The sequence below is a fragment of the Opisthocomus hoazin genome, chromosome 7, assembly GCF_030867145.1.
Source record: "Opisthocomus hoazin isolate bOpiHoa1 chromosome 7, bOpiHoa1.hap1, whole genome shotgun sequence".
Classification (NCBI taxonomy): Eukaryota; Metazoa; Chordata; class Aves; order Opisthocomiformes; family Opisthocomidae; genus Opisthocomus; species Opisthocomus hoazin.
The window spans coordinates 71,859,809-71,887,488 of record NC_134420.1 but is presented as its reverse complement, the minus strand read 5'-3'; the positions used below and the strand labels follow the sequence as shown (position 1 = coordinate 71,887,488).

The following is a 27,680-nucleotide window of genomic DNA, read 5'->3' as shown; positions in this document are numbered from 1 at the left end:
CTCAGCTGTAATGCTGCCCGTGCCCTCAGCTGCCGCGGCATTCGGCACGGGTGCCTTCACCGGGACTGGGCACAGAATCACAGAATCACAGAATCACAGAATGGCAGAGGTTGGCAGGGACCTCTGGGGGCCACCCAGCCCAACCCCCTGCCCAAGCAGGGTCACCCAGAGCAGGCTGCACAGCACCGCGTCCAGGCGGGGCTGGAATATCTCCAGAGAAGGAGACTCCACAGCCTCCCTGGGCAGCCTGGGCCAGGGCTCCGTCACCCTCAGAGGGAAGAAGTTCTTCCTCATCTTCAGCTGGAGCTTCCTCTGCTTCAGTTTGTGCCCATTGCCCCTTGTCCTGTCGCTGGGCACCACTGGAAAGAGTCTGGCCCCGTCCTCCTGACCCCCACCCTGCAGATATTTGTAAGCACAACAAAGGAGGAGCGAGCTGCCGGGTGGAAACGCTCTCCAGGTTTCACACGGCGTGGGTAAGAGAGCGAGAGCGAGCCTAAAGCCGAGGGCTTCCAAGCCGCGGCTCTGCCGAAAGCCAGGCTGGTTTTTTTCCATGAGGAGAGCAGCGCGTTGGATTCCCACTGCCGGTACCCGCGCACTGGCGTAATGTAATTACCCGGCACGATCTGCTGAGCTGCAAACAGATCTCAGAAACGAGCGTCAGGGTATTCGCGGCAGAGCTGCTCTTTATTTAGGTCTGGGAAGGAGCGGCTGTTCTCTCCCGGAGCCTCGTAGAGACTGCGGGGGCCGAGCCGGCCTCGCAGGTCATCCCAGAAAACGCCTGTAGACACTGAAAAGTGAGGAATAAATAACTACTCCGAAAACAATCTCACCAGATGGCACTTCTGAAGAAGGAGAGGCTCAGCGATGCTCTGCTGCTAATTTATGGTGCTGCTGCTGCTGCTATTCCCGTCCTGCGTCACCTACGGAGGGACCCGTGTGTCCGTCAGCTCCGTGACACGCGCTGCGCGGCGGCTGGCCGTCACACCAGTGAGCCCAGCTCACCTTTATCCGCCTGCCCCGGCATCAGCGGGGGCTTTGCTGGGAACAGGGTTTGGCCCTAATTCTGCTCCTGCCCCCAGCCCGACTCCCAAGTACCGGCTTAATACACCAGCGGCACAGCCAGGGCTGGGGACACTGGGCTGGGTGCGGGGGGTGTTGGGGGGCTCCCCTCTCCAGGGATGCTCTGGTCCCCACGGGGGAGTCCCCTCCCCGGGACATGCCCAGGACCCCCGGGAGGGTGCTCAGCTCCTCTCCCTGGGTGTTTTTGGGCAGGTATAGTCCTGGGGATGGTAGATATCCCTGGGGATGATATATATCCCTGGGGATGATATATTCCCCGGGGATGCTATATATCCCTCTGGATGCTATATATCCCTCTGGATGATATATATCCCTGGGGATGGTACGTATCCCTTGGGATGGCAGATATCCCTGGGGATGGTATATATCCCTAGGGATGGTATATATCCCTGGGGATGATATATTCCCCAGGGATGCTATATATATCCCTCTGGATGCTATATATCCCTCAGGATGGTATATATCCCTGGGGATGATACATATCCCTCTGGATGATATATATCCCTTGGGATGGTATATATCCCTCGGGATGGTATATATCCCTCGGGAAGGTATATATCCCTTGGGATGATATATATCCCTGGGGATGGTATGTATCCCTTGGGATGGTAGATATCCCTGGGGATGGTATATATCCCTACGGCTGGTATATATCCCTTGGGATAGTATATTCCCCGGGGATGGTATATATCCCTGGGGATGATGTATATCGCTGGGGATGGTATATTGCCGGGGGGTGGTACATTACCCCCTGGGGAAGCTCGGGTCCCCTCCCGGGCAATGCCCAAGCCCCCGGGGCCGGTGCCCTTGTGCCCTCCCGGGGGATGCTCATGCCCCTTCCAGGGCAGGATCGCTCATCCCGGAGGGACCACGGGGGGCTTGGCGGGGGGGGGGGGGGGATGCCCGACTTCCCGCACCCCTCGGGCCGCGGTGGGATGGAGCGGGGGGGTGTGGGGGGGTGGCTCCCTACGGGGCTGCTCGGCCCCCCCCTCCGCGGCTGTCCCGGGGCCGGGAAGGGGCGGGAGGCGGTGCCGGTGCCGCTCGGGGCGGTGCGGGCTGGGAAGGGGCGGGGGCGGCGGGTTGGGCTCGGCTCGGCACGGCTCGGCTTGGCAGCGCGGTCCCCGGAGCCGCAGGTAGGTTCGCGCCCGGCCCCCCCACCCCCACCCCCCCCCCCACCCCATCACCGCGGTCCCGGCTCCGTGGGTCCCGGCTCGGTGGGCCCAGCCGCGGGGCGGCTGCTTGTTGCGCTCGGGGGATGAGTTTGGTGCCGGAGGAGTGCGAGAGGCTCCGGCTGCAGGAATGCGAGTCATTTCCTCCGCCCGCCGGCAGCGGGGAGCGGGGGGGAGAGGCGGCCGGGCTGCCCCGCCGGACCCCCCCCCCCCCCCGCCGGACCCCCGCCGCGGGGCCCAGGGCTCTGCGCGCCCCCGCGAAGGGCTCGCCCACGGGGCCGCTTGTGCGCGGGACCCCGCGCCCATGGGACCCCTCGCCCCACGGGACCCGTCACCCCACGGTCACCCTCGCCCACGGGACCCCTCGCCCATGGGACCCCTCGCCCCAGGGTCGCGCTCGCCCATGGGACCTCTCGCCCAAGGGGCCCCTCACCCCAGGGTCACACTTGCCCGCAAGTCACCTCACCCACGGGACCCCTCACCCCGAGGTCACACTCACCCACGGTCACCCTCGCCCATGGGACCTCTCGCCCACAGGACCCCTCACCCCACGGTCCCCCTCGCCCATGGGACCCCTCATCCACGGGACCTCTCGCCCACAGGACCTCTCACCCCATGGTTACCCTCGTCCATGGGACCCCTCACCCCGGAGTCACACTCACCCCACAGGACCCCTCACCCCATGGTCACTCTCACCCACGAGACCTCTTGCCCCACGGTCACCCTCACCCACGGGACCCCTCACCCATGGGACCCCTCACTCCGGGATCACACTCATCCACGGGACCCCTCGCCCCAGAGTCACCCTCACCCCACAGTCACCCTTGCCCTGGGGTCACACTCACCCATGGCACCCCTCGCCCTGGGGTCACACTCTCCCACAGGACCCCTCACCCATGGGACCCCTCACCCCACGGTCACGCTCACCCACAAGTCCCCTCACCCCACGGTCACCCTCGCCCATGAGTCCCCTCACTCCAGGGTCACGCTCACCCACAAATCCCCTTGTCCATGGGACCCCTTGCCCCAGGGTCACGCTCGCCCACGTGTCCCCTCACCCACGGGGCCCGTCACACCACAGTCACCCTCACCCGCGAGTCCCCTCGCCCACGGGGCCGCTCGCCCCAGGGTCACACTGGCCTGCGAGTCCCCTTGCCCGTGTGTCACACTCGCCCATGGGACCCCTTGTTTGTGGGTCACGCTCGCCCAAGGGACCCCTCGTCTGCAGGACGCCTTGCTCGTGGGCCACGCTCACCCACAGGTCACGCTCACCCATGGGTTGCTCTCACCAGTGGGTCCCCTTACCCGTGGGTCCCCTTGCCGGTGGATCACACTCACCCACAGGTCCCCTCACCCCTGGGTCATGCTCGCCCACATGTCCCCTTGCCTGTGGGACCCCCTTGCTCGTGGGTCATTCTTACCCGTGGGTCCCACCACCTGTCGATCCCACTCACCAGGGGTCCCCTCACCTGTGGGTCATCTTGTCTTGTCAGACCTCTTTTCCATGGGTTGCATTCACCCATGGGTCCCATTGCCCATGGGTTGCACTTGCCCATGAGACCCTCACCCATGGGCCCCATCATCTGTTGGTGCCCTCACCCGCGGTCCTTTTCACCCATGGGTCCTCTCATCCATGGATCATTTTGGCTGGGGGTTGTGCTTGCCTGTGGGATCCTTCACCCATGGGTCCTCTCATCCATGGATCCTTTTCGCTGGGGATTGTGCTTGCCCATGGGATCCTTCACCCATGGGTCCTCTCATCCATGGATCATTTTGGCTGGGGGTTGTGCTTGCCCATGAGATCCTTCACCCATGGGTGCTCTCATCCATGGATCCTCTTGGCTGGGGGTTGTGCTTGCCCATGGGATCCTTCACCCATGGGTCCTCTCATCCATGGATCCTTTTGGCTGGCGGTTGTGCTTGCCCATGAGATCCTTCACCCATGGGTGCTCTCATCCATGGATCATTTTGGCTGGGGGTTGTGCTTGCCCATGGGATCCTTCACCCATGGGTCCTCTCATCCATGGATCCTTTTGGCTGGCGGTTGTGCTTGCCCATGAGATCCTTCACCCATGGGTGCTCTCATCCATGGATCATTTTGGCTGGGGGTTGTGCTTGCCCGTGGGATCCTTCACCCATGGGTGCTTTCATCCATGGATCCTTTTGGTTGGGGGTTGTGCTTGCCCATGGGATCCTTCACCCATGGGTCCTCTCATCCATGGATCCTCCTGTTTCTGGGTCGCAGTCACCTGTGGGACCCCTCGTCCGTGGGCCCCACTCACCCATGGGTGCCCCCACGGGTGCCATGGCTCAGAGTGCACGCTGGTGCCTGGTAGAGCCGCTAACGGTCTTCTCCGTGTTTCCCACCGGGGATGCGAATCCCCGCCAGGCTCGGGAAGTGGCGAGGATGAACCCGTGAAGATTTTAAACGGAGCTTTAACTGACACCGTGCCCTCGCGGCAGCGAGGAAGCCGGGGCTGAGGTTGCCCAGGACAGTGCTTGGTGTTCCCGTGTCCTCTGCCTCGCCCATGGGAGTAAGATGGTGCCCCCGACCCCGCTGCCACCGTTGCTGTCGCCTTGCAGTCCCCAATGAGCTTTTTTTCTGCTGACGGCCGATGCGTTCCTGGCCATGAGGACGCTTTTCCCTCTGAGCCAAACTCCGCTTTTCCAGTGATGCTTCGGCGCGGAGCCGGGCGCGCCGAGCTTCGCTGCTCTGCCTAATTCCCGGCCTGGTTTGCGGCGGTGTTTTTCCACGGGGCTCTCCGATTCTTGGAGAAAGCAGGGATTAATTGGAGCTCTCCTGCTTGAAAGCGACGTTGTTTCGTTTCAAGCTCCCAGTCCCGAAGGCGTACCGGGGTTTGGTTATAGGTACTGGCTTTTTTACTATCGTTTTGTAAAGGGGTTTCTTTTTTTAAACCGGGTTTATTCAGGCTCTTTAAACCCAGAGTCTGTAAGCAATTATTCCATTACATGAAAGTCAGTACGCTGAAAAAGATTAATTCAGACCAGATGTAAAAATAAATGTGAATTTCAAATGGAGATGATGTCAGCTCCCTCCTGCTAAAAAAAAAAAAAATAAGCAGCCTTTGGACTCCAGATGGAGCACACAAACGATGGCGGGGGTTAAAATATCTGCCTGCTTCTTAATTTTCTGCTTTTTTTTTTCTTTCTTTCCCCCTTGTCTGAAAAGCAGGCTTAGGATATTTTTCAAACAAATTAAAAAAAAAAAAAAAAAAAAAAAAGCTTTTCCCCCGTTGCTGCTGGGGCGAGGAAGTTTACGGAGGCTCTGGCGTGGCTGAGGAGCTCTCCCAGCCGGAGAACCGGAGAGCGGAGCTGCCGGGGGGAAGACAAATCCCCCTCTGCCCACTCCAGGATTAAAAAAAGTAACTTGGTTTGGCTTCGTTTTGCCGGAGCTGGGGCTGGAGGCGAGGACGGCGGCGGGGGCAGAGGGGGCTCTGGGTGCTCCAGGCGTGGTCGTGAGCGTTTCGGCAGAAGATGGAGCTGGTTTTCGGGCTCCCGGCTCTCTGCAGAGCGTTTCGCGTCCTTGTTTTTTCCTCCTTCCCGTGTGCGTGAAGCGTTGCAGAGTTCCTGGAGCAGGGATGGGTTTGGGCACTGATCTCGTGTACGGGAGCGTTCCCAGGAGCGGGGCGCTGGGGATGGGGGTCTCTGAAAGCGTGTTCCACAGAATCACAGGTTGTTAGGGGTTGGCAGGGCCCTCTGTGGGTCACCCAGCCCAACCCCCTGCCCAAGCAGGGTCACCCAGAGCAGGCTGCACAGCACCGTGTCCAGGCGGGGCTGGAATATCTCCAGAGAAGGAGACTCCACAGCCTCCCTGGGCAGCCTGGGCCAGGGCTCCGTCACCCTCAGAGGGAAGAAGTTCTTCCTCATCTTCAGCTGGAGCTTCCTCTGCTTCAGTTTGTGCCCGTTGCCCCTTGTCCTGTCGCTGGGCACCACTGGAAAGAGTCTGGCCCTGTCCTCCTGACACCCACCCTGAAGATATTTAGAGGCATTTCTAAGGTCCCCTCTCAGCCTTCTCTTCTCCAGGCTGAACAAGCCCAGCTCCCTCAGCCTTTCCTCGCAGGAGAGATGCTCCAGTCCCCTCCTCATCCTCGTAGCTCTCCGCTGGGCTCTCTCCAGTAGCTCCTCATCTTTCTTGACCTGGGGAGCCCAGAACTGGACACAGCACTGCAGATGGGGCCTCACCAGGGCAGAGCAGAGGGGGAGGAGAACCTCCCTCGACCTGCTGGCCACACTCCTCCTAATGCACCCCAGGATCCCATTGGCCTTCTTGGCAGCCAGGGCACGCTGCTGGCTCATGGTCACCCTGTTGTCCCCCAGCACTCCCAGTCCCTCTCCACAGAGCTGCTCTCCAGCAGGTCAGCCCCAGCCTGTACTGGTGCCTGGGGTTGTTCCTCCCCAGGTGCAGGACCCTGCCCTTGCCCTTGTTCCCCTGGGAAGGAAGGGTTTGCCCAGCACCGGAGCATCCTGGGGAGGGATTTACGGATGCTGCTGGTAGCGAGGGCTGCAGCCTGCCCATGGAGGAGGGAGCAAAGGCACCGGGTCCCATCCGTGTGCATCCTTCGGAGCGACACACTGGGAGGTTTTGGGCTTGTTGCTGGCGATGCTGGGAGTTGGTTCATAAAGCCCCCGGGAACGCGGCAGTGGGGACGGCATCCGGAGACGCGTGCCCTATCGGGCAAGACCCCCAAGCCAGTCTTGATGCAGGTGGTTGCTCTTAGCAGCTATTGCTCCGATCCCAAAGGCTCGGGGCAAAGTTTTCCGGAAGGAAATACCATGGAAGGGGCTGGTTCAATAGCAGAAGAGGGAAGAGGAAGGGCAGGCGCCGTCCCTCCCTCCCTCCCTCGCTGGAGCCTGTGCCAGCAAAATCCATATCTGGGAGCATCCTCGGCCGAGGCCGGGCAGCTTGATTTATTTTTTAATGCACTGAAGTGAGGGAACTGGGGTGGCTCTGCCGTGGGTCGCGGGCGGATGGAAGCTCAGCGCTTCCAGGCCGGATTCAGCTCCATGTGTGGGGGAAGGACGGACGGGGGGGAGCGGTTTCCCGAGCTGCCATGGCTCTGCCTGCGCTTCCCTGTGCCCTGACGGGATGTCCCGCGGGGCTCGTCCCCAGCACTGGCTGCGATTGCGGCTGCGGCTCAAGTAGGAGGTGATGGAGAAGCCACCAGTTTGGGGAAGATGTCCTTGGCCCAAGCCCTTTGCAGCCAGCCCTGGGTGTCCCCAAAAGGCGCCCATCGCTGTTGGCCCAGCCAAAGGGGAGGAAGAGGAGGAAGAGGAGGAGCGTCGCGGAGGTGGAGACGAGCGAGCTCCTGGAGGGACCTTCCTTGCAGAGGCTTTTTGGACACCTCCAGCGCTCGGGGCATCTGGTGGGGCTGGCCCCCAGCTGCCCGGGCTGAGTTTCCAGCATCCAAATAGCTTTTGTGGTGGATGAAGTAATGTAATATTTATAACCGAGTCCTTTTTCCCAGCGAAGGTCTCTTTCATCTGCCTCTCTTCATTAGGAGGAAACTGTTGAGTTCATGAAGAATTGGAGACGATTTTAATTACGGGGCAACCGCAAGCAGGAATGAATCTGGCTTTTGGGTCGGTAGAGGCTGCATTAAGCGATGGCCTTAAAACTTGTAATAACAGCTCGCGCATACCTGCGCCCTGTGATGTGGGGTAACACCGACTCCGAACCCTTCCAAACAAGAAATTCCTGCCCTGTGAATTCATCTTCCCGCCTCGCTCGGCGCTTTGGGCAGCCTGCTCGCTGCGTGCCTACGTGTGGGTCCCGTGCCGAATCCCACCCCTCGCCCCACTGCGGCTCGGGAGGGCTGGAACAAAAGCCTGGCGGTGGGTTAGGTGGCCGGTAGGGCAGAATTTTTTTAAAAAGTGGATATTTTGGCAAGGGAGGGATTAGTTTGAGCGGTGGAGAAGTGGGCTGGGTCTCTCTAGGGGCTGGGGGCTGTGGCTGGGTGGAGTGGTCAGCGCTGCGATGGTCCGGTGGGTACCGTGGGGGTACAGACGTGACCCAAACCCTCGGGCACGGGGACTCAGCCGCTTCTTTTAAACCTAATTAAATACGTGGAGGGGGGAAGGAGTGCTGCACGCACAAACCAGCCTCGCTCCGCATGCGCGGATGCTGCGCTCTTGCGGGTCTGGAAGAAAAACCCACCTCAGCCGGCAAGTTCAAGCGACGCTAAATCCCCAACCCTGGAATTGCGTCCAAATTTGTATTTCCTATGAGAGCCTGGCACGCTGCTCCGGCACCTCCGACTGAACCGGGCCCATCCTCCGCCCGCCCAGACCCCGTGCCGAATAAATCCCCCGCCGAGTCAGCGGCGACGGCCCGAGCTGCTTTTCCAAGCGGGTTTATGGCGGGATATTTTCTTTACAGCAGGGCTTTGGGACGGGGGGTTATCCCGTGCCGTTGGTACGAGGGAGGCAGACGGTATTCCGGCACCCAGGGCTGGAAAACGCGGTGGATCGAGGAATTTTCTCCTCGTAGCCTTGAAGTTACAAAGTGCATAAGGGGTTTGCAGTGCGTTCCTATGGAGTTTTAATGCTCTTTTCGCCATAGCAAGGGAAATGCAGTTGGAAAACCTGGATCTCCTGGCGCTGCGGAGGCTGATCTGTGCCCGACTCCTCATTCCCAGTGTTTTTTCCGGCCAGTTTTGCTCTCTGGATGGAAAACCCCTTGCAAAATTGCCCGGGGTGGAGGTTCCTTCTGGGGCTGTGGGGTGACGCAGCGTTCCAGGGGTTCTCTCCCTGCAATCCCGGCTCTTCCCAGCTCGGAGCCGGGCATGTTGGTGCCTCACGCCGGCGCTTGCGCCGGAGCGGGAGCGACTGGGGTCCCGGGGAATCAAAGCTGACATTGTAGGAATGAGCAGCAGATGCTCGGAAAGAATTTGCCGGCGTCTGGCCGAGGCTGCCGGAGGCACATCGCCCTGGAAAGGGCTTTTTGTGCCCGCTTGCGAAATCTGCCGCGGCTCCAGCTCGCAGGGGCTGGCAGAGCCCCCGGGGGAAGCTCCTGGAGCTGAGAGGGGTCTCGCAAAGCCACCGGCCACCCACATAGTGCCCTGTGCGGAGACTGAGCTCGTCTGATGGGGCGTTATGATTCAGCAGCAGGGACTGGAGGATTTTCTATCCAAATACCAAATTACGTGAGGTTTTTTTCCCCCCCCTCTGTTGCTTTGCTTGCTCTCGCTCTTGCAGAGCTGCTGCTGGGGCAGATGTTTTCTTTGGCCATGGCGATGCCGTCCCCACCGAGCCACACGATGCCCGGGTTTCGCTGATGCCAGCTCGTGCATTTTAATCCCCAGCGCTCAGGGATCAATTCAGGCTGCAGGAGGGTGATGGAGCACTGGCCCAGGCTGCCCAGGGAGGCTGTGGAGTCTCCTTCTCTGGAGATATTCCAGCCCCGCCTGGACGCGGTGCTGTGCAGCCTGCTCTGGGTGACCCTGCTTGGGCAGGGGGTTGGGCTGGGTGACCCACAGAGGGCCCTGCCAACCCCTGCCATGCTGGGATTCTGTGATTCTGAGGAGGAGTCAATATATCGACTGGCGTGGGGACGAGCAGCCCCGCGATGCCGAGAGCAGCGTGGTGCCACTGCGAAGCTCTCCCTGGGGACACGAGAGCTACGCGGTGGGGCCCGGTGCCCGGCTCCTGCCTGGTTTTTAAAGGCAGTTCGGAGGCAGCGAGGTGATGAGCTGTGACACCGGGGTTTTAGCCAGCGCCCTGAAGACTTGGTTTCATTTCCAAGTGCTCTTGAGAAGGTGTTTTCCTCGGGCATCCCGCTGCGAGCAGGGCTTGGTGCGGAGGCTGTGGCTGGGGAGGGACCCGTTCCCGTGGCGGGGATGCTGCGGCGCTGGCGGCAGAGAAGAACCCCCCGATGATGGGCTTAGCAATAAATCAGGGGTGTTTCATGCCTGTGGCTGTAGTTCGGAGCCGGCTGTAGCCCACGGGGCTGCAGGAGAGCTTTGGGTGGGAGTGCGGTGCGGAGGGTGCTGGAGGGTGCCCCGGGGCACAGCTGCTTTGCCAGGGATGTGGCCAGAGCCCACGCAAGTCACAGAATCACAGAATCCCAGCATGGTGGGGGTTGGCAGGGACCTCTGTGGGTCACCCAGCCCAACCCCCTGCCCAAGCAGGGTCACCCAGAGCAGGCTGCACAGCACCGCGTCCAGGCGGGGCTGGAATATCTCCAGAGAAGGAGACTCCACAGCCTCCCTGGGCAGCCTGGGCCAGGGCTCCGTCACCCTCAGAGGGAAGAAGTTCTTCCTCATCTTCAGCTGGAACTTCCTCTGCTTCAGTTTGTGCCCATTGCCCCTTGTCCTGTCGCTGGGCACCACTGGAAAGAGTTTGGCCCCATAGTCGCTTCACGCCCAGCCCCGCGTCGGTGCACAAGAGCTGCCGGGTGCCCAGCCGGGGCGAGGACGTTTGCCAAATACCTTCAGCCCCGTTTTGTTCACCGCTGTGATTTTTAATGAACCTTGAAACCAACCCGTCCGCGGCGCTGTTTGCTCCCCGTTGGGATCAATCATGTCTGGGCACGGCCGTGATGCATGGGCACAATGCACAAGTGCGAGGCACAGATGCAATGCATGGCTGTGATGCGCTGTCGCAATGCAGGGATGCAATGCATGGATGCAGTGCATGGCCATGATGCTCGTCTGTGATGCATGGATGCAATGCACGGCCATGAGGCACCACCACAACGTGTGGATGCAGTGCACGGTCACGATGCACGGATGCAATGCACAGATGCAATACGTGGCCACGATGCAGGGATGCAGTGCACAGACACAATGCACGGCCGCGATGCGCTGTCACAATGCATGGATGCCATGCAGTGATGCAATGCATGGCCATGATTGTGCCGTGACGCCCAGGCACAATGCACAAATGCAACGCACAGCCACAATGCGTGGCCAGAATGCGCTGTCACAATGCATGGATGCAGTGCATGGTCATGATGCATGGATGCAATGCATGGCCACGATGCACTGCCACAATGAGTGGATGCAGTGCATGGTCATGATGCATGGCCGCGATGCGCTGTCACAATGCATGGATGCAATGCGTAGATGCAGTGCGTGGCCGTGATCCAGATCTGTGAGACATGGATGCAATGCATGGCCACGCTGCGGTGTCACGATGCATGGATGCCATGCATGGCCACGATGCACTGCCACAATGAGTGGATGCAGTGCATGGTCATGATGCATGGCCACGATGCGCTGTCACAACGCATGGATGCAGTGCATAGATGCAGCGCTTGGCCGTGATGCAGATCTGTGATACAGGGATGCAATGCATGGATGCCATGCATGGTCACAATGCACCGCCACAGCGCATGGATGCAGTGCACGGTCCCGATGCATGGCCATGATGCACGGATGCAATGCACAGATGCAATACACGGCCACGATGCAGGGACGCAATGCACAGCTGTGATGCATAGCCACGATGCATCACCACAATGTGTGGATGCACTGCATGGCCACGATGCATTGCCACAATGCATGGATGCGGTGCGTGGCCACGCTGCACGTCTGCGATGTGTGGATGCACTGCATGGCCACGATGCATTGCCACAATGCATGGATGCAGTGCATGGCCATGCTGCACATCTGCAATGCGTGGATGTATGGCCACGCTGCACAGCTGCACGGGGCCTCGGTGATGCAAACCCAGGGCGGCGTGGCGAGAGAGCATCACCTCTGGATTTCCCAGCTTCTGCAAAACCCCACGAACTGCCGAACACAAAGTCACCTCAGGGCACTTTTTTTTTCCCTGCCGTACAAATATGCAAGTTAAACTGTTTTGGAAGCCAAAGGCATTTTCCTGTAGACCAAAGCAAATATTTGGTGAGGAGGGAGACACTATGCCGTCCTCGGTGCCAGCATAAATCTATGGCTTAGGAAATGGGTGAACTAGTTTACAGATTAAAGATCCTTGCTCGTTCCGTCATGCGTGCACTTGTGTCCCTGGGGACGGCTGTGGGGCAAAAAGTGCTTAAGGAATATTTGCCCTTGAAATAAAGAATAAGAATTGCCTGGCGTTAGAGCTAGGACGGATCCTCGCGCTCGATACGGATTTAGGGGAACATCGGGAAACGGCAAGAGACAGCGGTTCCCATCTGCGAGTCACTGTCCGTGCTTGGGTTGGGTTATTTAACCCCAGTAAAGAGCTGGAGCTGGGGGCAATGGTGCTGGAGGGGGCTCAGAGCTCCTGCCACGGGACCCTGCACCGGCCCCTCGCCTTTCTGCTGCCGGCAGCAAAACCTCCCGTGCCGCTGCGCCGCTCCCCTCCGGCGGGGCCGGGTTTGTTCCCAGCAGATAGACTGGTATTTTTTATAAATTATGCCAGGAAAGCTTTTCCTGAGGTTTTTCTGAACCCGAGGAGGGAGAATGAAACTGCTGGCTCAGGTTTTTTTCGGGCTCGGCTGCGATCCTGCGCTGCCCTAACCGCGGCGCCGGGGTCGGGACGCAGGGTGGCCATGGTGGGGTACGCTCAGGGGTTTTGGGGTGTCCTCTGTGACCCCCGCTTCTGGGGGACGTGGTGATGGGTGGGGGGGATGCCCGCAGCGGGGTGCGAGAAGCTGGGGGTGCCGTGCTCGGGGCTCAGCCCCCCTCTCTCCCGCAGGGATGGCACCCGCAGGGACCGAGGCCGCCCCGGCCCGCCGGTGAGGTGCCCGCTGCCCGCCCCGAGCCCCGAGCCCGGACCACGATGAACAAACTGCCCTTCCACAACAACAGAGTCATGCAGGACCGCCGCAGCGTTTGCATCTTCCTCCCCAACGACGACTCCCTGAACATCATCATCAACGTAAGGCGGGGCGGGGGGCCGGGGGAACCCCGCTGAGCACCGACGTGCTCATCACACCCAGGGGCTTCCAGCCGGGTGCCTTTGCAAGCTCTGGTTTTAACTGGGAGCCTGCCGGCTGGAGAAGCCCCCACGAGTTGTTCCCCTTGAAGGCTGCGGCGACGTTTCACGCTCTCCTGCTGCTTCTTGGCTCGGCGCCGTGATTTTCGGCGGGTGACCTGCCACGTGCCGTCCCACGGGGCGGCACGACGGGGAGCGCGCAAGCCTTCCTCCTTCCATCCTCACTCCGTGCATCCCTCGTGGATGGCCACTCGATCTCCCATACCCCAGCAAATAAGCAGGACGGGGTTTGGCTCTGGTTCGGATGTAGCATTTAAACATAAAATTCCTCTGCTTTTTATTTCTTTAATTCCCCACAACCCAATATTCTGCTTTCTGCCCCCAAAGCCGTGTCCCCAGCGCGGGGCCGATTGCGGCGAGGTCTCCACCACCGCCCACAGAATCACAGAATCACAGAATCACAGAATCACAGAATCACAGAATCACAGAATCACAGAATAGTAGGGGTTGGAAGGGACCTCTGTGGGTCATCTAGTCCAACCCCCCTGCCGAAGCAGGGTCACCTACAGTAGGCCCGCTGCTCTTGAGCTGCCCCGTGGTCCCCCGCGCATCCCATCCCCGGGAGGGCTCTGGTCCTGCACCCCAGGGTGGGAGCCTGCTTTTGGGGGCTTCCACGTTGGCCCCGTGGAAAAATGCACCCCTCAGCCCAGCCTGCCGGCCCTGGTCCTTCTTGAGGACACGGCGGGGGGTTTGGTGCAGATGCAGTGGGGACCACTCATGGGTGGTTTTTTTTTTTTGCAGGTGAAGATTTTGTGCCACGAGTTACTGGTGCAGGTGTGTGACCTCCTGAGGCTGAAGGACTGTCACCTCTTCGGGCTCAGCGTCATCCAGAGTAAGTCAGGGGCTTACGCCGTGGGTTCGGTGCCCGTGGCCGGTCCAGCGTGATGCCATCACGGCTTGGCAAGGCGCGGTGCCACCGGACACGGGGTGCTTGTCTGCCCAAAGGTGGGTGCAAATTTACCCAGCCCTTTGGTGGTCTCCCATCGGGTGACGAGGAGGTTATGGACCCCCCCGTACCACCTGCTGATGGGTCGGGGAGGGGCCGGGACAGGGCTTGGCGGGATGCAGGGGACACGTTGGGGATGCTGATGCCACCTCTGTCCCACCCAGACAATGAGCACGTGTACATGGACCTGGCCCAGAAACTCTACAAGTACTGCCCCAAGGAGTGGAAGAAGGAGGCCAGCAAGGTCAGCGGTGAGGTCTTGCATGGAGAGCTGACGGCAGTAAGGCCACCTCTGTCCCCATCGCAGGTCACTTCCAGGACCCGGGAACTCAGCCGAGGGGCGGGGATGGGGGGGCACTTGGCTGTTAGACAGCGTGGGGCGGCAGGGTGGGTGGGCAAGGTGAGGGAAACCTGGGTGACGTTTGGTGGCCGTCACCCCGAGCATCACCGCGAGCCCCAGCTGGGGACGCGTCCTCCGCGCTCCCCACCCTGGAGCTGGGAGTTCGTTCCTCTCTTATTTTGATGGTGTCCGTTTCTTCCAGTTTCTAAAATCAAGCGTTTGGGGTTTTTTTCCCCCCCAAAACACCTTTTAATTATTGCAATGCAGCGTGCCAAGGGGGTTGGTGTGGAGGCTCCGGTGCTGGCGCTGAGCTGGCACCTGAGATGGGGACCGGTGGGAGATGGCTTGGGGAGGGACGGTGGCGGCGGGGGGCTGCACGTGCCCTGAGGGTCTCAAACCCAGCGACCCACTTCTTTAGATCCAAATCCCCTGGGGAGAAAAAATGGGTGTCCATGTCCAAAATGAACTCCTCCCTGCAGCTTTCACCCCGTGGGGGGCAAGGGGTGGCGGAGATGGGCCTGGCCCCAGGGCGAGCCGAGGCGAGGGGCTGGGGTGCGATGCTGGGGGTCTCCGCAGGAGCCCTGAAAATCTCCACCATTTCAGGGGATCGACCAGTTTGGCCCCCCGATGATCATCCACTTCCGAGTGCAGTACTACGTGGAGAACGGCAGGCTGATCAGGTAGGGTGCACCCACCCGTCCCCGCCGCGGTGGGCACCCGGGGGCATCTGGGGACGCCGCTCCCACCCAGCGACAGCAAAGCCTTTTGGGTGGGCTGGGGACGTCGTGGTTAGGGTTTTGTCACAGCTTAACCCTGATTTTAATGGCTGGGAGGGAGCCCGTTTCAGGGCAAAAACGATTTTCAGGGTGTTGGGCGCGTGGGGACACGATGGCGTCTGCAGCCACGCAAGGGTGCTCTGGGGGGGTTTGTTCTGGCTGTGGGAGGCCTGGAAATTTCGGCACAGCGAAGCAGCTGCGGTTTTACACCACTCCTCCGAGGAGAGGCTGAGGGAGCTGGGCTTGTTCAGCCTGGAGAAGAGAAGGCTGAGAGGGGACCTTAGAAATGCCTACAAATATCTGCAGGGTGGGTGTCAGGAGGACGGGGCCAGACTCTTTCCAGTGGTGCCCAGCGACAGCACAAGGGGCAACGGGCACAAACTGAAGCAGAGGAAGCTCCAGCTGAAGATGAGGAAGAACTTCTTCCCTCTGAGGGTGACCGAGCCCTGGCCCAGGCTGCCCAGGGAGGCTGTGGAGTCTCCTTCTCTGGAGATATTCCAGCCCCGCCTGGACGCGGTGCTGTGCAGCCTGCTCTGGGTGACCCTGCTTGGGCAGGGGGTTGGGCTGGGTGACCCACAGAGGTCCCTTCCAACCCCCACCATTCTGTGATGCTGTAATGGGAGCCCCGGCTTTAACGAACCGGGGAAAAGGGGGCAAACGACTCGGCACCCAGCCCTGCTCCCTCCGTAAGAGCTTCGCACCGGGGGGAAAGTGCTGGGGTTGTCTCCCACGCCCCGGGCTGCAAGGTGGGTGGGTGGGTGGGTGTCCCACTGACTCCCCTCTCCTCCCCTCTCTCCTCTGCTCCCCCACAGCGACCGGACCGCACGCTACTACTACTACTGGCACCTGCGGAAGCAAGTGCTGCACTCCCAGTGCGTGCTGCGCGAGGAAGCCTATTTCCTCCTCACCGCCTTCGCCCTCCAAGCCGACCTGGGTGACTTCAAGCGCAACAAGCACTACGGGAAGTACTTTGAGCCCGAAGCCTATTTCCCCGCCTGGGTAAGCGCACCGTGATGGGCTCCCCCGCTCTAAGCTTGCGTGGACTCCTAAGAGGCTGCTGATGTTGGGCTGCGCAGAGTTAGAGGTCACCCTCAGCAAGTTTGCTGATGACACCAAACTGGGAGGAGTGGTGGATACACCGGCAGGCTGTGCTGCCATCCAGCGAGACCTGGACAGGCTGGAGAGTTGGGCAGAGAGGAACCTGATGAGGTTCAACAAAGGCAAATGCAGGGTCCTGCACCTGGGGAGGAACAACCCCAGGCACCAGTACAGGCTTGGGGTGGACCTGCTGGAGAGGGACTGGGAGTGCTGGGGGACGACAGGTTAACCATGAGCCAGCAGTGTGCCCTGGCTGCCAAGAAGGCCAATGGCATCCTGGGGTGCATTAAGAGGAGTGTGGCCAGCAGGTCGAGGGAGGTTCTCCTCCCCCTCTACTCTGCCCTGGTGAGGCCCCATCTGGAGTCCTGTGTCCAGTTCTGGGCTCCCCAGTTCAAGAAAGATGAGGAGCTACTGGAGAGAGTCCAGCGGAGGGCTACGAGGATGAGGAGGGGACTGGAGCATCTCTCCTACGAGGAGAGGCTGAGGGAGCTGGGCTTGTTCAGCCTGGAGAAGAGAAGGCTGAGAGGGGACCTTAGAAATGCTTATAAATATCTGCAGGGTGGGTGTCAGGAGGATGGGGCCAAGCTCTTTCCAGTGGTGCCCAGCGACAGGACAAGGGGCAATGGGCACAAACTGAAGCAGAGGAAGCTCCAGCTGAAGATGAGGAAGAACTTCTTCCCTCTGAGGGTGACCGAGCCCTGGAACAGGCTGCCCAGGGAGGCTGTGGAGTCTCCTTCTCTGGAGATATTCCAAACCCGCCTGGACAAGGTCCTCTACAACCTACTGAAGGTGACCCTGCTTGGGCAGGGGGTTGGACTGGGTGACCCACAGAGGTCCCTGCCAACCCCGAACATTCTGTGATTCTGTGATTCCCGGGCGGCCAGCGGTCCTGCTGCCTCCTCGTCTCTGGCTTGGTCCCGGTTATTAATAACCTCTGACAACTGCCGGCTGCAAATAGCTGTGGGCAGGGAGGGTTGGGGTCGGTGTGGTGGCCCACGCCGCTGCTGGGGGTTTCTCTGTGTGCTGCAGGGGTGCTTCCCTGCATGCCCTGTGCCACCGCGGTGTCACCCTGCCATCGGTGTGTGCACCCCCTGGGCTTTGCAGCCCTTTGGGAACCAGTGTCCTCCATGCTGGCAGCAGCCACGGGTGTAGGCAGCTCCTGGGATCGTCCTGGAGGGAAACTGAGGCAAGGCACAGGGTGACACGCAGCCCCAGGTCACCTCTGACGATGGGGATCGCTGGGGCGATGCCATCCTGATGGCTTTGTGCAGGAGCGGAGCAGGAAGTGGTCCCATATGGCACGGGCAGCTCCTGGCTGGGACCCCCTTCGGCAGTGACCCCCCTTCAGCAGGGACCCCCCCTTTGGCATGGACCTCCCTCCCTGCAGCAAAGGGTCCCACCTCTGCAGGGTACCCCAAAACAAGTCCATTTATTACCAGATGGGCAAATATTACTTACAGAGGAGGGGAGAGGAGAGGAGCTGCATGGCTGCATGTGATGTGCCCTTGGACCCCGAGCAGCTGAGCCTCCCCCATGGTTCCCCACAGCCGGGGCTGCCAGCAGATCCTGGGAAGATTAATAAAAGATGTAGGCACCATGGCGCACTTCCTGGGCTTTCTGGGTTTTGCCCCAAGTCTGCCATCTCCTCTTTGTTGGGCCAAGTCCCCAGCCACGCAGGGACCCCGTGTGTGGCTCTGCCTGCCCCAGCTCGGGCACCTCCGGTGACGTGCGCTCCACGGGATCGGCACGCCTGCACTTCCCAGTGGGAAATCCTGCTGGCGAGAAGCTGTTGGCTGCTGTATCCAGAAGAGCAATGAGGCTGGTGAGGGGTCTGGAGAACAAGTCTGATGAGGAGCGGCTGAGGGAGCTGGGGCTGTTCAGTCTGGAGAACAGGAGGCTGAGGGGGGACCTTCTCGCTCTCTACAACTGCCTGAAAGAGGTTGGAGTGAGGCGGGGGTTGGTCTCTTCTCCCACGTAAGCAGCGATAGGGTGAGAGGCAATGGCCTCAAGTTGCATCAGGGGAGGTTCAGACTGGATATTGAGAAAAATTTCTTTCCTGAAAGAGTGGTCAGGCGTTGGACCAGGCTGCCCAGGGCCGTGGTGGAGTCCCCATCCCTGGAGGGATTCAAAAAAGATGTGGCACTTGGGGACATGGTTTAGCAGGCATGGTGGTGTTGGGTGGATGGTTGGACTCGATGATCTTAGAGGTGTTTTCCAACCATAATGATTCTGTGATTCTATGATCTACTTTTGCTTGTGGGTCGCTATAACGGAGCGTACTGCTCCAATTCCCCTTTTCCTTGGAATTCGCTGCTGTCCGGGAGCGTGGGGCTGGCAGCCAGCCCAGAGCGAGCATGGAGCAGCTCCCCTGGACCAGCTTCTCTTCTCCTCGAAACAGGTGGTTGCGAAGAGGGGCAAAGACTACATCCTGAAGCACGTCCCCAACATGCACAAGGACCAGTTTGCCCTGACGGCCTCCGAAGCCCATCTCAAGTACATCAAGGAGGCCGTCCGGCTGGACGACGTGGCTGTGCACTACTACAGGTTGTACAAGGTGAGCCCCGGCTGCGAGCCCAGGCTGGGCGTTGGATTCGGGGCCGCTTTTTGTTGAAAGGAGAAACTGTGAAGAACTTCTTCACTTTGAGGGTGACAGAGCCCTGGAACAGGTTGCCCAGAGAGGTTGTGGAGTCTCCTTCTTGAGATACAGGGAGATGCAGCTTTGTACAGTCCTGCCATTTTCTACGAGTTGTGGAGATGCGAGAGGTTTGCCGGGGTGCGAGGAGGCAGCCGTGAGGTTTCTGGGATCTTATTTTTTGGTATCCCACCTCCAAGAAATACCTGCTGGGTTTTGCTCCTGGGAACAAAGCGATTTGCTTGCTGCGAGCTGGTGCTTCCCAAACCGTTTTGTAGCATCCTTAAGTTAAAGAGGAGAAGCCTTTGGGAAAGCAGATGGTGCCGGCGTAGCAGCAGGGTGGGCTCGAGCGCAAAAGTGCCCCAGCTCTGTTTCTGAAGGTCCTTGCAAGTTTTCTGAGGTTAAACCGCTTGCCCAGACCCTCGGGCTGGGGTGTTTCTGGCCGGTGAGGGGGACAGTAGATGCCTGGAGGTGAGGCCAGCGAGGGTGTTAGAGGATGCGACCGGGTGGCGTGTGTGCATCGTTAATTAAACAGCTGGACTCAACGATCTGAAGGATCTTTTCCAACCTAAATGAATCTGTGATTAACGTGGCACCTACCGCATGCAGCTGCTGCTGCATGGGAGATGGGGTGGCTACAGGAGGCTACGTGGCCCGGGGACCAGATTTATCCACGTCATGCAATTTAAAAGCATCTCTTTTTTCTCTCCCTTAGGACAAAAGGGAGGTGGAAGCCTCCCTGACGCTGGGGCTGACGACGCGGGGCATCCAGATCTTCCAGGTAGGCGGCTGAGCGAGGGCGGTGGCTCGGCTCCCTGCCCGCTGCCCGGCGGGCACGGACAGCCCCTGCCAGCACCCTCAGCCGGGCGTGCCCCTGCTCTCTTGCAGAACTTGGACGAAGAAAAGCAGCTGCTTTACGACTTCCCCTGGACAAACGTGGGGAAACTGGTGTTCGTGGTGAGTGCCACCACCCCCGGGGCAGAGCATCTCTGCCAGCGTCGCTCCCGGGCGCTGGGTTGGGCGTGGGGTGGTGATGCACAGACCTCAAGCGGGGTGATTGCAGTCTGGGGGGTTAATAGAATCATAGAATCATGGAATGGTCATGGTTGGAAGGGACCTTAAAGCTCATCTGGCTCCAGCCCCCCTGCCATGAGCAGGGACATCTTCCACCAGCCCAGGGTGCTCAGAGCTCCATCCAACCTGGCCTTGAGCACTGCCAGGGAGGGGGCAGCCACAGCTTCTCTGGGCAACCTGGGCCAGGGCCTCAGCACCCTCATGGGGAAGAGTTTCTTCCCAATATCAAATCTAAATCTGCCCTCTTTTAGTTTAGAGCCGTTCCCCCTTGTCCTGTCACTGCACACCCTTGTGAAAAACCCCTCTCCATCCTTCCTGTCGGCCCCTCCAGGCACTGGCAGCTGCTCTAAGGTCACCCCGGAGCCTTCTCTTCTCCAGGCTGAACAGCCCCAGCTCCCTCAGCCTGTCCTCGTAGGAGAGGTGCTCCAGCCCTCGGATCATCTCCGTGGCCTCCTCTGGCCCCGCTCCAACACATCCATGTCCTTCCTGTGTTGGGGGCTCCAGAGCTGGACGCAATCATAGAATCACTGAATGCTTTGGGTTGGAAGGGACCTTCAGAGGTCATCTAGCCCAACCCCCTTCCGTGAGCAGGGACATCTTCACCTTGGTCAGGCTGCTCAGATCCCCGTCCCACCTGGCCTTGAATGTTTCCAGGGATGGGGCATCTCCCGTCTCTCTGGGCAACCCGTTCCAGTGTTTCACTACCCTCATGGTAAAAAATTTCTTCCTTATATCCAGTCTAAATCTCCCCTCTTTTAGCTTAAAGCCATTACTCCTTGTCTTATCACAACAGGCCCTGCTAAAAAGATTTTCCCCACCTTTCCTATAGGCTCCCTCCAGGCACTGGCAGCTGCTCTAAGGTCTCCCCACAGCCTTCTCTTCTCCAGGTAGAACAGCCCCAGCTCCCTCAGCCTGTCCTCGTAGGAGAGGTTCTCCAGCCCTCTGACCATTTTTGCCACCCTCCTCTGGACCCGCTCCGACAGCTCCGTGTCCTTCTTGTACTGAACAGCTGGGCTGCAGCAGGACTGGGTGAGAATTAGAGCATTTTTCTCTCTGGGGCTGATGTTCCCCGTCTCCCACACAGGGTAAGAAGTTTGAGATCCTGCCGGACGGGCTGCCCTCGGCCAGGAAGCTCATCTACTACACGGGCTGCCCGCTGCGCTCCCGCCACCTCCTGCAGCTGCTCAGCAGCAGCCACCGCCTCTACATGAACCTGCAGCCCGTCCTGCGCCAGGTCCGCAGGCTGGAGGAGAATGAGGGTAGGCACAAGCCCCACTGCGGTCCCAGTTCCTCCCAGTGCCTCGGTGCGGCGCTTCCCAGTGCCCCACGTCCCATCTCCAAGTTCAGAAAGCCCTTGTGCAAACATAATATCTTCCTCTTCGTATTCCTCGTTTCCCTCCTCATCTTCCTCTTTCCCCTCCTCTTCCTCTTCTTTTTCCTCCTGCTCTTCCTCCTCATCTTCCTCTTTTCCCTCCTCATCTTCCTCTTTCCCCTTCTCTTCCTCTTCTTGCTCCTCCTCCTCTTCATCCTCCTCCTTGTCCTCCTCATCCTATTCCTCCTCCTTGTCCTCCTTGTCTTACCTTGTCTTATTCCTCCTCCTCCTCCTCTTCTTCCTCCTCATCTTCTTCCTCATCCTCATTCTCCTCATCTTCCTATTCTTCTTCCTCCTCATCTTCCTCCTCCTCTTCTTCCTCCTTGTTGTCCTCCTCCTCTTCTTCCTCTTCTTTCTCCTCCTCTTCCTCCTCCTCTTCTCCCACCTCCTCTTCTTCTTCTTGCTCTTCCTCCTTCTCTTCTTCCCCTTCCTCCTCCTCCTCCTCCTCTGGAGGAGCGACCCAGCACAGAGTACTGCAGGTTTTAGGCTCCCCACCCCACCTCACCATCCCCAAAAGCCACCGGGACAAGGCTGGCTTCTGCTGTCCCACCCCACTGGCCTGGGCTGGCCACGGCCCTGGGGGTGCTGGGGGAGGCCATGCCCTTCCCGGGGGGACCAGTGCACCCCATGGGTTGGGGTGCAGGCTGCCGCGTGCCGACGGCATGCCGCTGGCCTCACAGAGAAGAAGCAGTACCGCGAGTCCTACATCAGCGACACGCTGGACCTGGACATGGAGCAGCTGGAGAAGCGCTCGCGGGCCAGCGGCAGCAGCGCCGGCAGCATCCGGCACAAGCGTCTGTCCCGGCACTCCACCGCCAGCCACAGCAGCTCCCACACCTCGGGCATCGAGACCGACCCCAAGCCCAGGGAGATGGGGCCCGAGGATGGCTTCTCGGGCACCAGCGCCCACCGCAAGCTGAAGACCTGCAGCTCCATGACCAGCCACGGCAGCTCCCACACCTCCGGGGTGGAGAGCGGTGGGAAGGACCGGCTGGAGGAGGACTCCCAAGATGATGGTGAGACACCCGCTGCCCTGAGGGTGGGCTTTTCGGCTTGGGTCTCGCCGGGTGATTGGGTTGGAGGGTGCTCTGAAGGTGGACCTCAATGCCTCTTCCCACCTCCTCCCTGCCTGCAGAAATCGAGATGCTGGTGGATGACCCCCGGGAGCTGGAGCAGGCTGGTGAGATGGAGGTGAGCCCCGACATGTGCGTCTACATCACAGAGGACATGCTGCTGTCGCGCAAGTACAACGGGCACTCAGGTGAGGTGGTGGCTGCTTTTATCTCCAGTTCCCCAGTGCCAGGCAGACCTTTGGTGTCTGGCAGAGCAAAATTAGCCCGAGGCATCCGTTTGGGACACTGGGAAAAGCTGTTCACCCAGTGGGTCGAAGGAGAGATGGGGTAGATTTGGTGGAGCTATAAAAAGAAGGGGTTCCCCGGGAAAGGTTATTTGGAGATACCAGGGGACCATGACAGGACCTGCCCATGGGCAATGGCCATAATTTTGGCAATGTTCTTATTTGCTGGCCCCCTCTCCCGTTTTTGTGCCAACCCCTTGATTGTTCCCATGAGCACGGCTGCTGTTATCACACGTGTGAGCCTGGTTTCTCCGGAGCCGTGCTTGCGCCCAGAGAGTCGCCCACATTTCCAGCTCCATGCTGGGTGCTACTGGCAGGTCTCCGGCATGCCAGGCTCCCTGGGGATGGCTTTGGGTGCTGTTTTGGTGCAAATTCAGGATGCTTTGTAAGTAAAACAAAGGGCAATGAAGTTGGTGAGGGGTCTGGAGAACAAGTCTTATGAGGAGCGGCTGAGGGAGCTGGGGCTGTTTAGTCTGGAGGAGACTGAGGGGGGACCTCATCGCTCTCTACAACTGCTTGAAAGGAGGTTGGAGTGAGGTGGGTGTTGGTCTCTGCTCCCAGGTAACCAGCGATAGGACAAGAGGCAATGGCCTCAAGTTGTGTCAGGGGAGGTTCAGATTGGACATTAGGAACAATTTCTGTACTGAAAGAGCGGTCAGGCGTTGGACCAGGCTGCCCAGGGCAGTGGTGGAGTCCCCATCCCTGGAGGGGTTCAAAACCCGTGTAGATGTGGCACTTGGGGACATGGTTTAGCAGGCCTGTTGATGATGGTTTGACAGCTGGACTTGATGATCTTAGAGGTCTCTTCCAACCTTAATGATTCTGTGATTCTAAAGCTGGTTGCAAGCCGAGCCGTCGAGGCCCCATGGAGCTGAGGGTGCCTTTGCCTCAAAGCAAGGGCAAGCCCCCAAGGGCAGCAGGCACGGATCCCAAGAGAGCTGAGAAGCCTGGAAATAACCTTCACACCCTCCTCTTCCTCTCCCCCCTGCACAGGGCTTATCGTGAAAGAGATCAGCTCCTCCACCTCCAGCTCCTCGGAGACGGTGGTGAAGCTGCGGGGGCAGAGCACCGACTCCTTACCCCAGGTACGTGGCGCTGGTGGGGCTTTGGGGAAACCCCCAAACGCCGGCGTTTTGGGTTTCCCCGACCCCCTCGGCTCCCCGGCGGGTCCTGAGCCCCCTCTCTGCTTTCCCCAGACAACGTGCAGGAAACCGAAGACGTCAACGGACCGGCACAGCCTGAGCCTGGATGACATTCGGCTCTACCAGAAGGACTTCTTGCAGTTGGCCAACCTCTGCCAGGACACGGCCCAGAGCTACACCTTCGGCTGCGCCCACGGGCTGGAGGAGGAAGGGCTCTACTGCAATGGCTGCTTGGCCCAGCAGTGCGTCAACATCCAGGAGACCTTCCCCGTCAAAAGAACCAGCAAATACTTCTCCTTGGATCTCACCCACGACGAAGTCCCCGAGTTCGTCGTCTGAGCGCCGCGGGGAGCAGGACCGGCTGCCCGCCCTCGGTGGGGGGAGGCTGGGGCTCCCTGCCCTGCGTCGGGGGCCGTCAACGCCGCCTTTCCCTGCACCGCTCCCTGCAAACCGAGGCACCGTTGCGCTCGGAGGATTGCCCCGACGGCGGGCAGGATGGAGACCCCCGGGCACGGCGGAGACCCCCAGGCAAGGTGGAGTCCCGCCGGCGGTCCCCCAGCATCCTTTCTCCTCCGGATGAGTTTGTGCCGAGCACCAGTTGGCTTATTCCGACTGGGAGAAGCGCAACTCGTTTGAGCGAGCAGAAGCCAACCCGCGTTTTCTCACTGCCTCGGTGGCCTCTTCTCCTCCTTGCCCCCATCCTCGGCGCTGCTGGTGGCTCCGGCGGTGGCTTGGTGGCAACCGATGCCGGAGAGAAAGTGCCAGGCTTCAAGTCAAGCGTTCAAGTCAAGCCAAAGAAATGTAAATACCCTAAAGGCCAGTATGGGGAGGGAGAATTAAGCAATAACCAGGCGGGGAGCGCCGGGCACGGGGGGATGTACCGTGGAGGAAGGCACGGCCAGCGGCCGCCGGGGCAGAGCATCAGCCCGGTTCTTCCAAAAACACGTGCTGGAGGTCAGGGCAGAGCGGTCCCAGCGAGGCGGCTGGGAGCTCTCGGAGCCGTTTGCAGCTTGGTATTTTTCTTTTTTCTTTTTATTTTTTTTTGAGGAAAACCCCCTAAAACCAAAAAAGAAACCCACCCAAGAAAAACCAAAAGCAAAGGAGAATGGAAAAGAATAGGTCACCTGTAAGGATATTGCAATAATGCACCCCAAACTTTGAATAGCTAGAGATTACATATATAAATATATCGAGGTATGTATGTTTATATATGTCTGGATCTTATAGACCCATTTGCGTTTTACTTCTGCTCTAAAACACCTTTTACACAAAGGATCTGCCTCTCTTCTGTAAGGAATCGTATAAACAGTCGAATTTTTTTCGAAGCACTAAGGCGAGAAAACAGACTTTCCTCTGGAGAAGAACGCGTATGCAACCGCGTTGGAAGGGTGGCTCTCGCCGGGGCAGCCTCCCGTGTATTTTACCAAGGCTTTTCCTGCGTCTTTAAGTCTCTGACAGTTCTGCTAAAGGATGATGCTGATGTGCTGGAGAAACCCGAGGGTGACTTCTGAGTGTGTCCCGAGGAAGCTAACCCGCCCGGGTGTCACATTTACCATCGGCACCGGAGGGTGAAGCATCGCAGCAGCTAATATTCACAGCACAATGCCTTTTTAGTCGATATTTTTAATTAGAGTTTAGCAATTGACAGCCAAAGTTTTCGCCATATTTTGATATACCACCTTTTTTTTTTAACTGGAAACGTTTCTTAAAAAAAAAAAAAAAAAATTATTATTTTATTAATAAGCACAATCTTATTTTTGTAAGAAATGTTGGGGGGGGGAGCCGAGAAGAGGGCACTGGAACCAAAAGGAGCGCAGCTATTGGCACAGCGCGAAAAAAAATCGGTGTTACTGCGGCAGGCGAGAGCGTCGGGCGCTGCCGTGGCTGTGCCCTGCGGGACCCTGGCACCGGCACAGCGTGCCCCCACCCCAGGGCTTGACCTCACCCGGCACGAGAGCCGGCGACGTTGGATATTACACGAAAATAATATCGCTAGCCGAACGCTGGCGGGGCGAGCCGGGGGGCTGGTGACCCCTAAAGCCCCCGGGGCAGCCGGAGGGATGCTGCCGGGGGGCTCAGGGCTATGTGCCCCGCTCTGGTTTCGGGGGGACCGCTGCCAGCACCCCAAAAACCTCTTTTGTGGGTACCACATCCCGGGCTGGGACGCCGGGGTTTGCTGGCAGCAGCCCCGCCGCAGACCCCCACCCATGGCCGGGTTTGCGCTGTGCCGGGGGGATCGGCGTGTGCACCAGCAGCGGGGCTCAGCCGTGCCGAAACGGGCAGGAGAACCCCTGAAATTCATCCCCAGCTTCTTTTTTTATTTTCCCCCTGTGTAAGCCACTGGGGCTGCAGCACCCAGCTGGGGGGTCCTGCTGGCCCCCCCTCCGCCGGCGAGCCCCGGGTGCCCTCCACGGGACCCTCACCCACTACTCTGCCGAAACTGGAGGGAGCGAAAGCGTGGATCGTGGAAAGCACCGCTCGACGCAGTTCAGAACGCATGGGGGTCGGGGGGCTTCTCCCCCCACGCCGTTCTCCCGCAGCCGAACCCGAACCGAAGCGCTGGAGCGATGCCGGGCGGCTGCGATGGAGCAAGCGGGAGCGGAGCCGGGCGAGCCATCGGAGCCTCCTCGCCGGGGAGCAGGGGGGGACACAGAGGTGCCATTGATTCTGCAGGTGGCCAGGATGGCCACGCGGGTCCCCAGGGTGGGGGACGGGGTGGCAGTGCCCGCCTGGCCCATCAAGAACGAGCTGTCTGTCCGCGCCAACGAAATAGTCCTTTCTGTGAAAGGATCCTCCCGTCGGGGCGATGGGAGAGCCACTGTTGCCGAAGGAAAACGCAAGGGAAACGCCGCCAAAAAAAACACCCCGCAGCGAGATGGTTTCGTGCCGGTGAAGTTCTGTTGCGTGCCTTTTGCGGGACGGCTGGGGACGGCAATAAAGTGACCGTTGTTTGCATCACGTTGGCTCTCGGTGGTTTGAAACGCTCCCCAGCTTCAACCAGTGATGAAACGTGTCCGGAGGTAACGAACGCGTTACCTTGATCGCGCTCTCCGCTCCGGCATCGCCCGGCGCCGGAGAACCGGCTGAGGCAGCTCCTGCCTCCGGCCGGGGAATGGATGGGCTGATCCGCTGGGTCTGGTGGTTTCTGTGGAAGCGGTGCTGGGTATCAGCGCTCCCGGGGATGGGGTGTCCCCAGGAAGGGCTGCAGAGGGGATCGCAGAATCCCAGCATGGTGGGGGTTGGAAGGGACCTCTGTGGGTCACCCAGCCCAACCCCCTGCCCAAGCAGGGTCACCCAGAGCAGGCTGCACAGCACCGCGGCCAGGCGGGTCTGGAATATCTCCAGAGAAGGAGACTCCACAGCCTCCCTGGGCAGCCTGGGCCAGGGCTCCGTCACCCTCAGAGGGAAGAAGTTCTTCCTCATCTTCAGCTGGAGCTTCCTCTGCTTCAGTTTGTGCCCGTTGCCCCTTGTCCTGTCGCTGGGCACCACTGGAAAGAGTCTGGCCCCATCCTCCTGACCCCCACCCTGCAGATATTTAGAGGCATTTCTAAGGTCCCCTCTCAGCCTTCTCTTCTCCAGGCTGAACAAGCCCAGCTCCCTCAGCCTTTCCTCGTAGGAGAGATGCTCCAGTCCCCTCCTCATCCTTGTAGCCCTCCGCTGGACTCTCTCCAGTAGCTCCTCATCTTTCTTGAACTGGGGAGCCCAGAACTGGACACAGCACTGCAGATGGGGCCTCACCAGGGCAGAGTA

General features: G+C 59.7%; 1 protein-coding gene across 2 annotated transcripts; it reads left to right on the top strand.

Moving 5' to 3' along the window:
• Positions 1 to 2,164: 2,164 nt before the first annotated feature.
• FRMD6 (FERM domain containing 6) lies at positions 2,165 to 26,888 on the top strand. Of its 2 annotated transcripts, none has more exons than XM_075427219.1 (14): positions 2,165 to 2,213; positions 12,894 to 13,076; positions 13,935 to 14,025; positions 14,304 to 14,383; positions 15,083 to 15,159; positions 16,068 to 16,254; positions 18,752 to 18,907; positions 19,701 to 19,766; positions 19,874 to 19,942; positions 21,144 to 21,318; positions 22,112 to 22,447; positions 22,567 to 22,692; positions 23,782 to 23,873; positions 23,985 to 26,888. In XM_075427219.1, exons 2-14 carry the CDS (start codon positions 12,978 to 12,980, stop codon positions 24,267 to 24,269), a joined length of 1,839 nt encoding a protein of 612 aa, XP_075283334.1. In that variant the 5' UTR covers positions 2,165 to 2,213; positions 12,894 to 12,977; the 3' UTR covers positions 24,270 to 26,888. The 2 variants fall into 2 exon arrangements, with proteins under 2 accessions (XP_075283334.1, XP_075283333.1); XM_075427218.1 differs by having other exon boundaries at positions 14,304 to 14,446.
• The last annotated feature ends 792 nt before the right edge of the window (positions 26,889 to 27,680 follow it).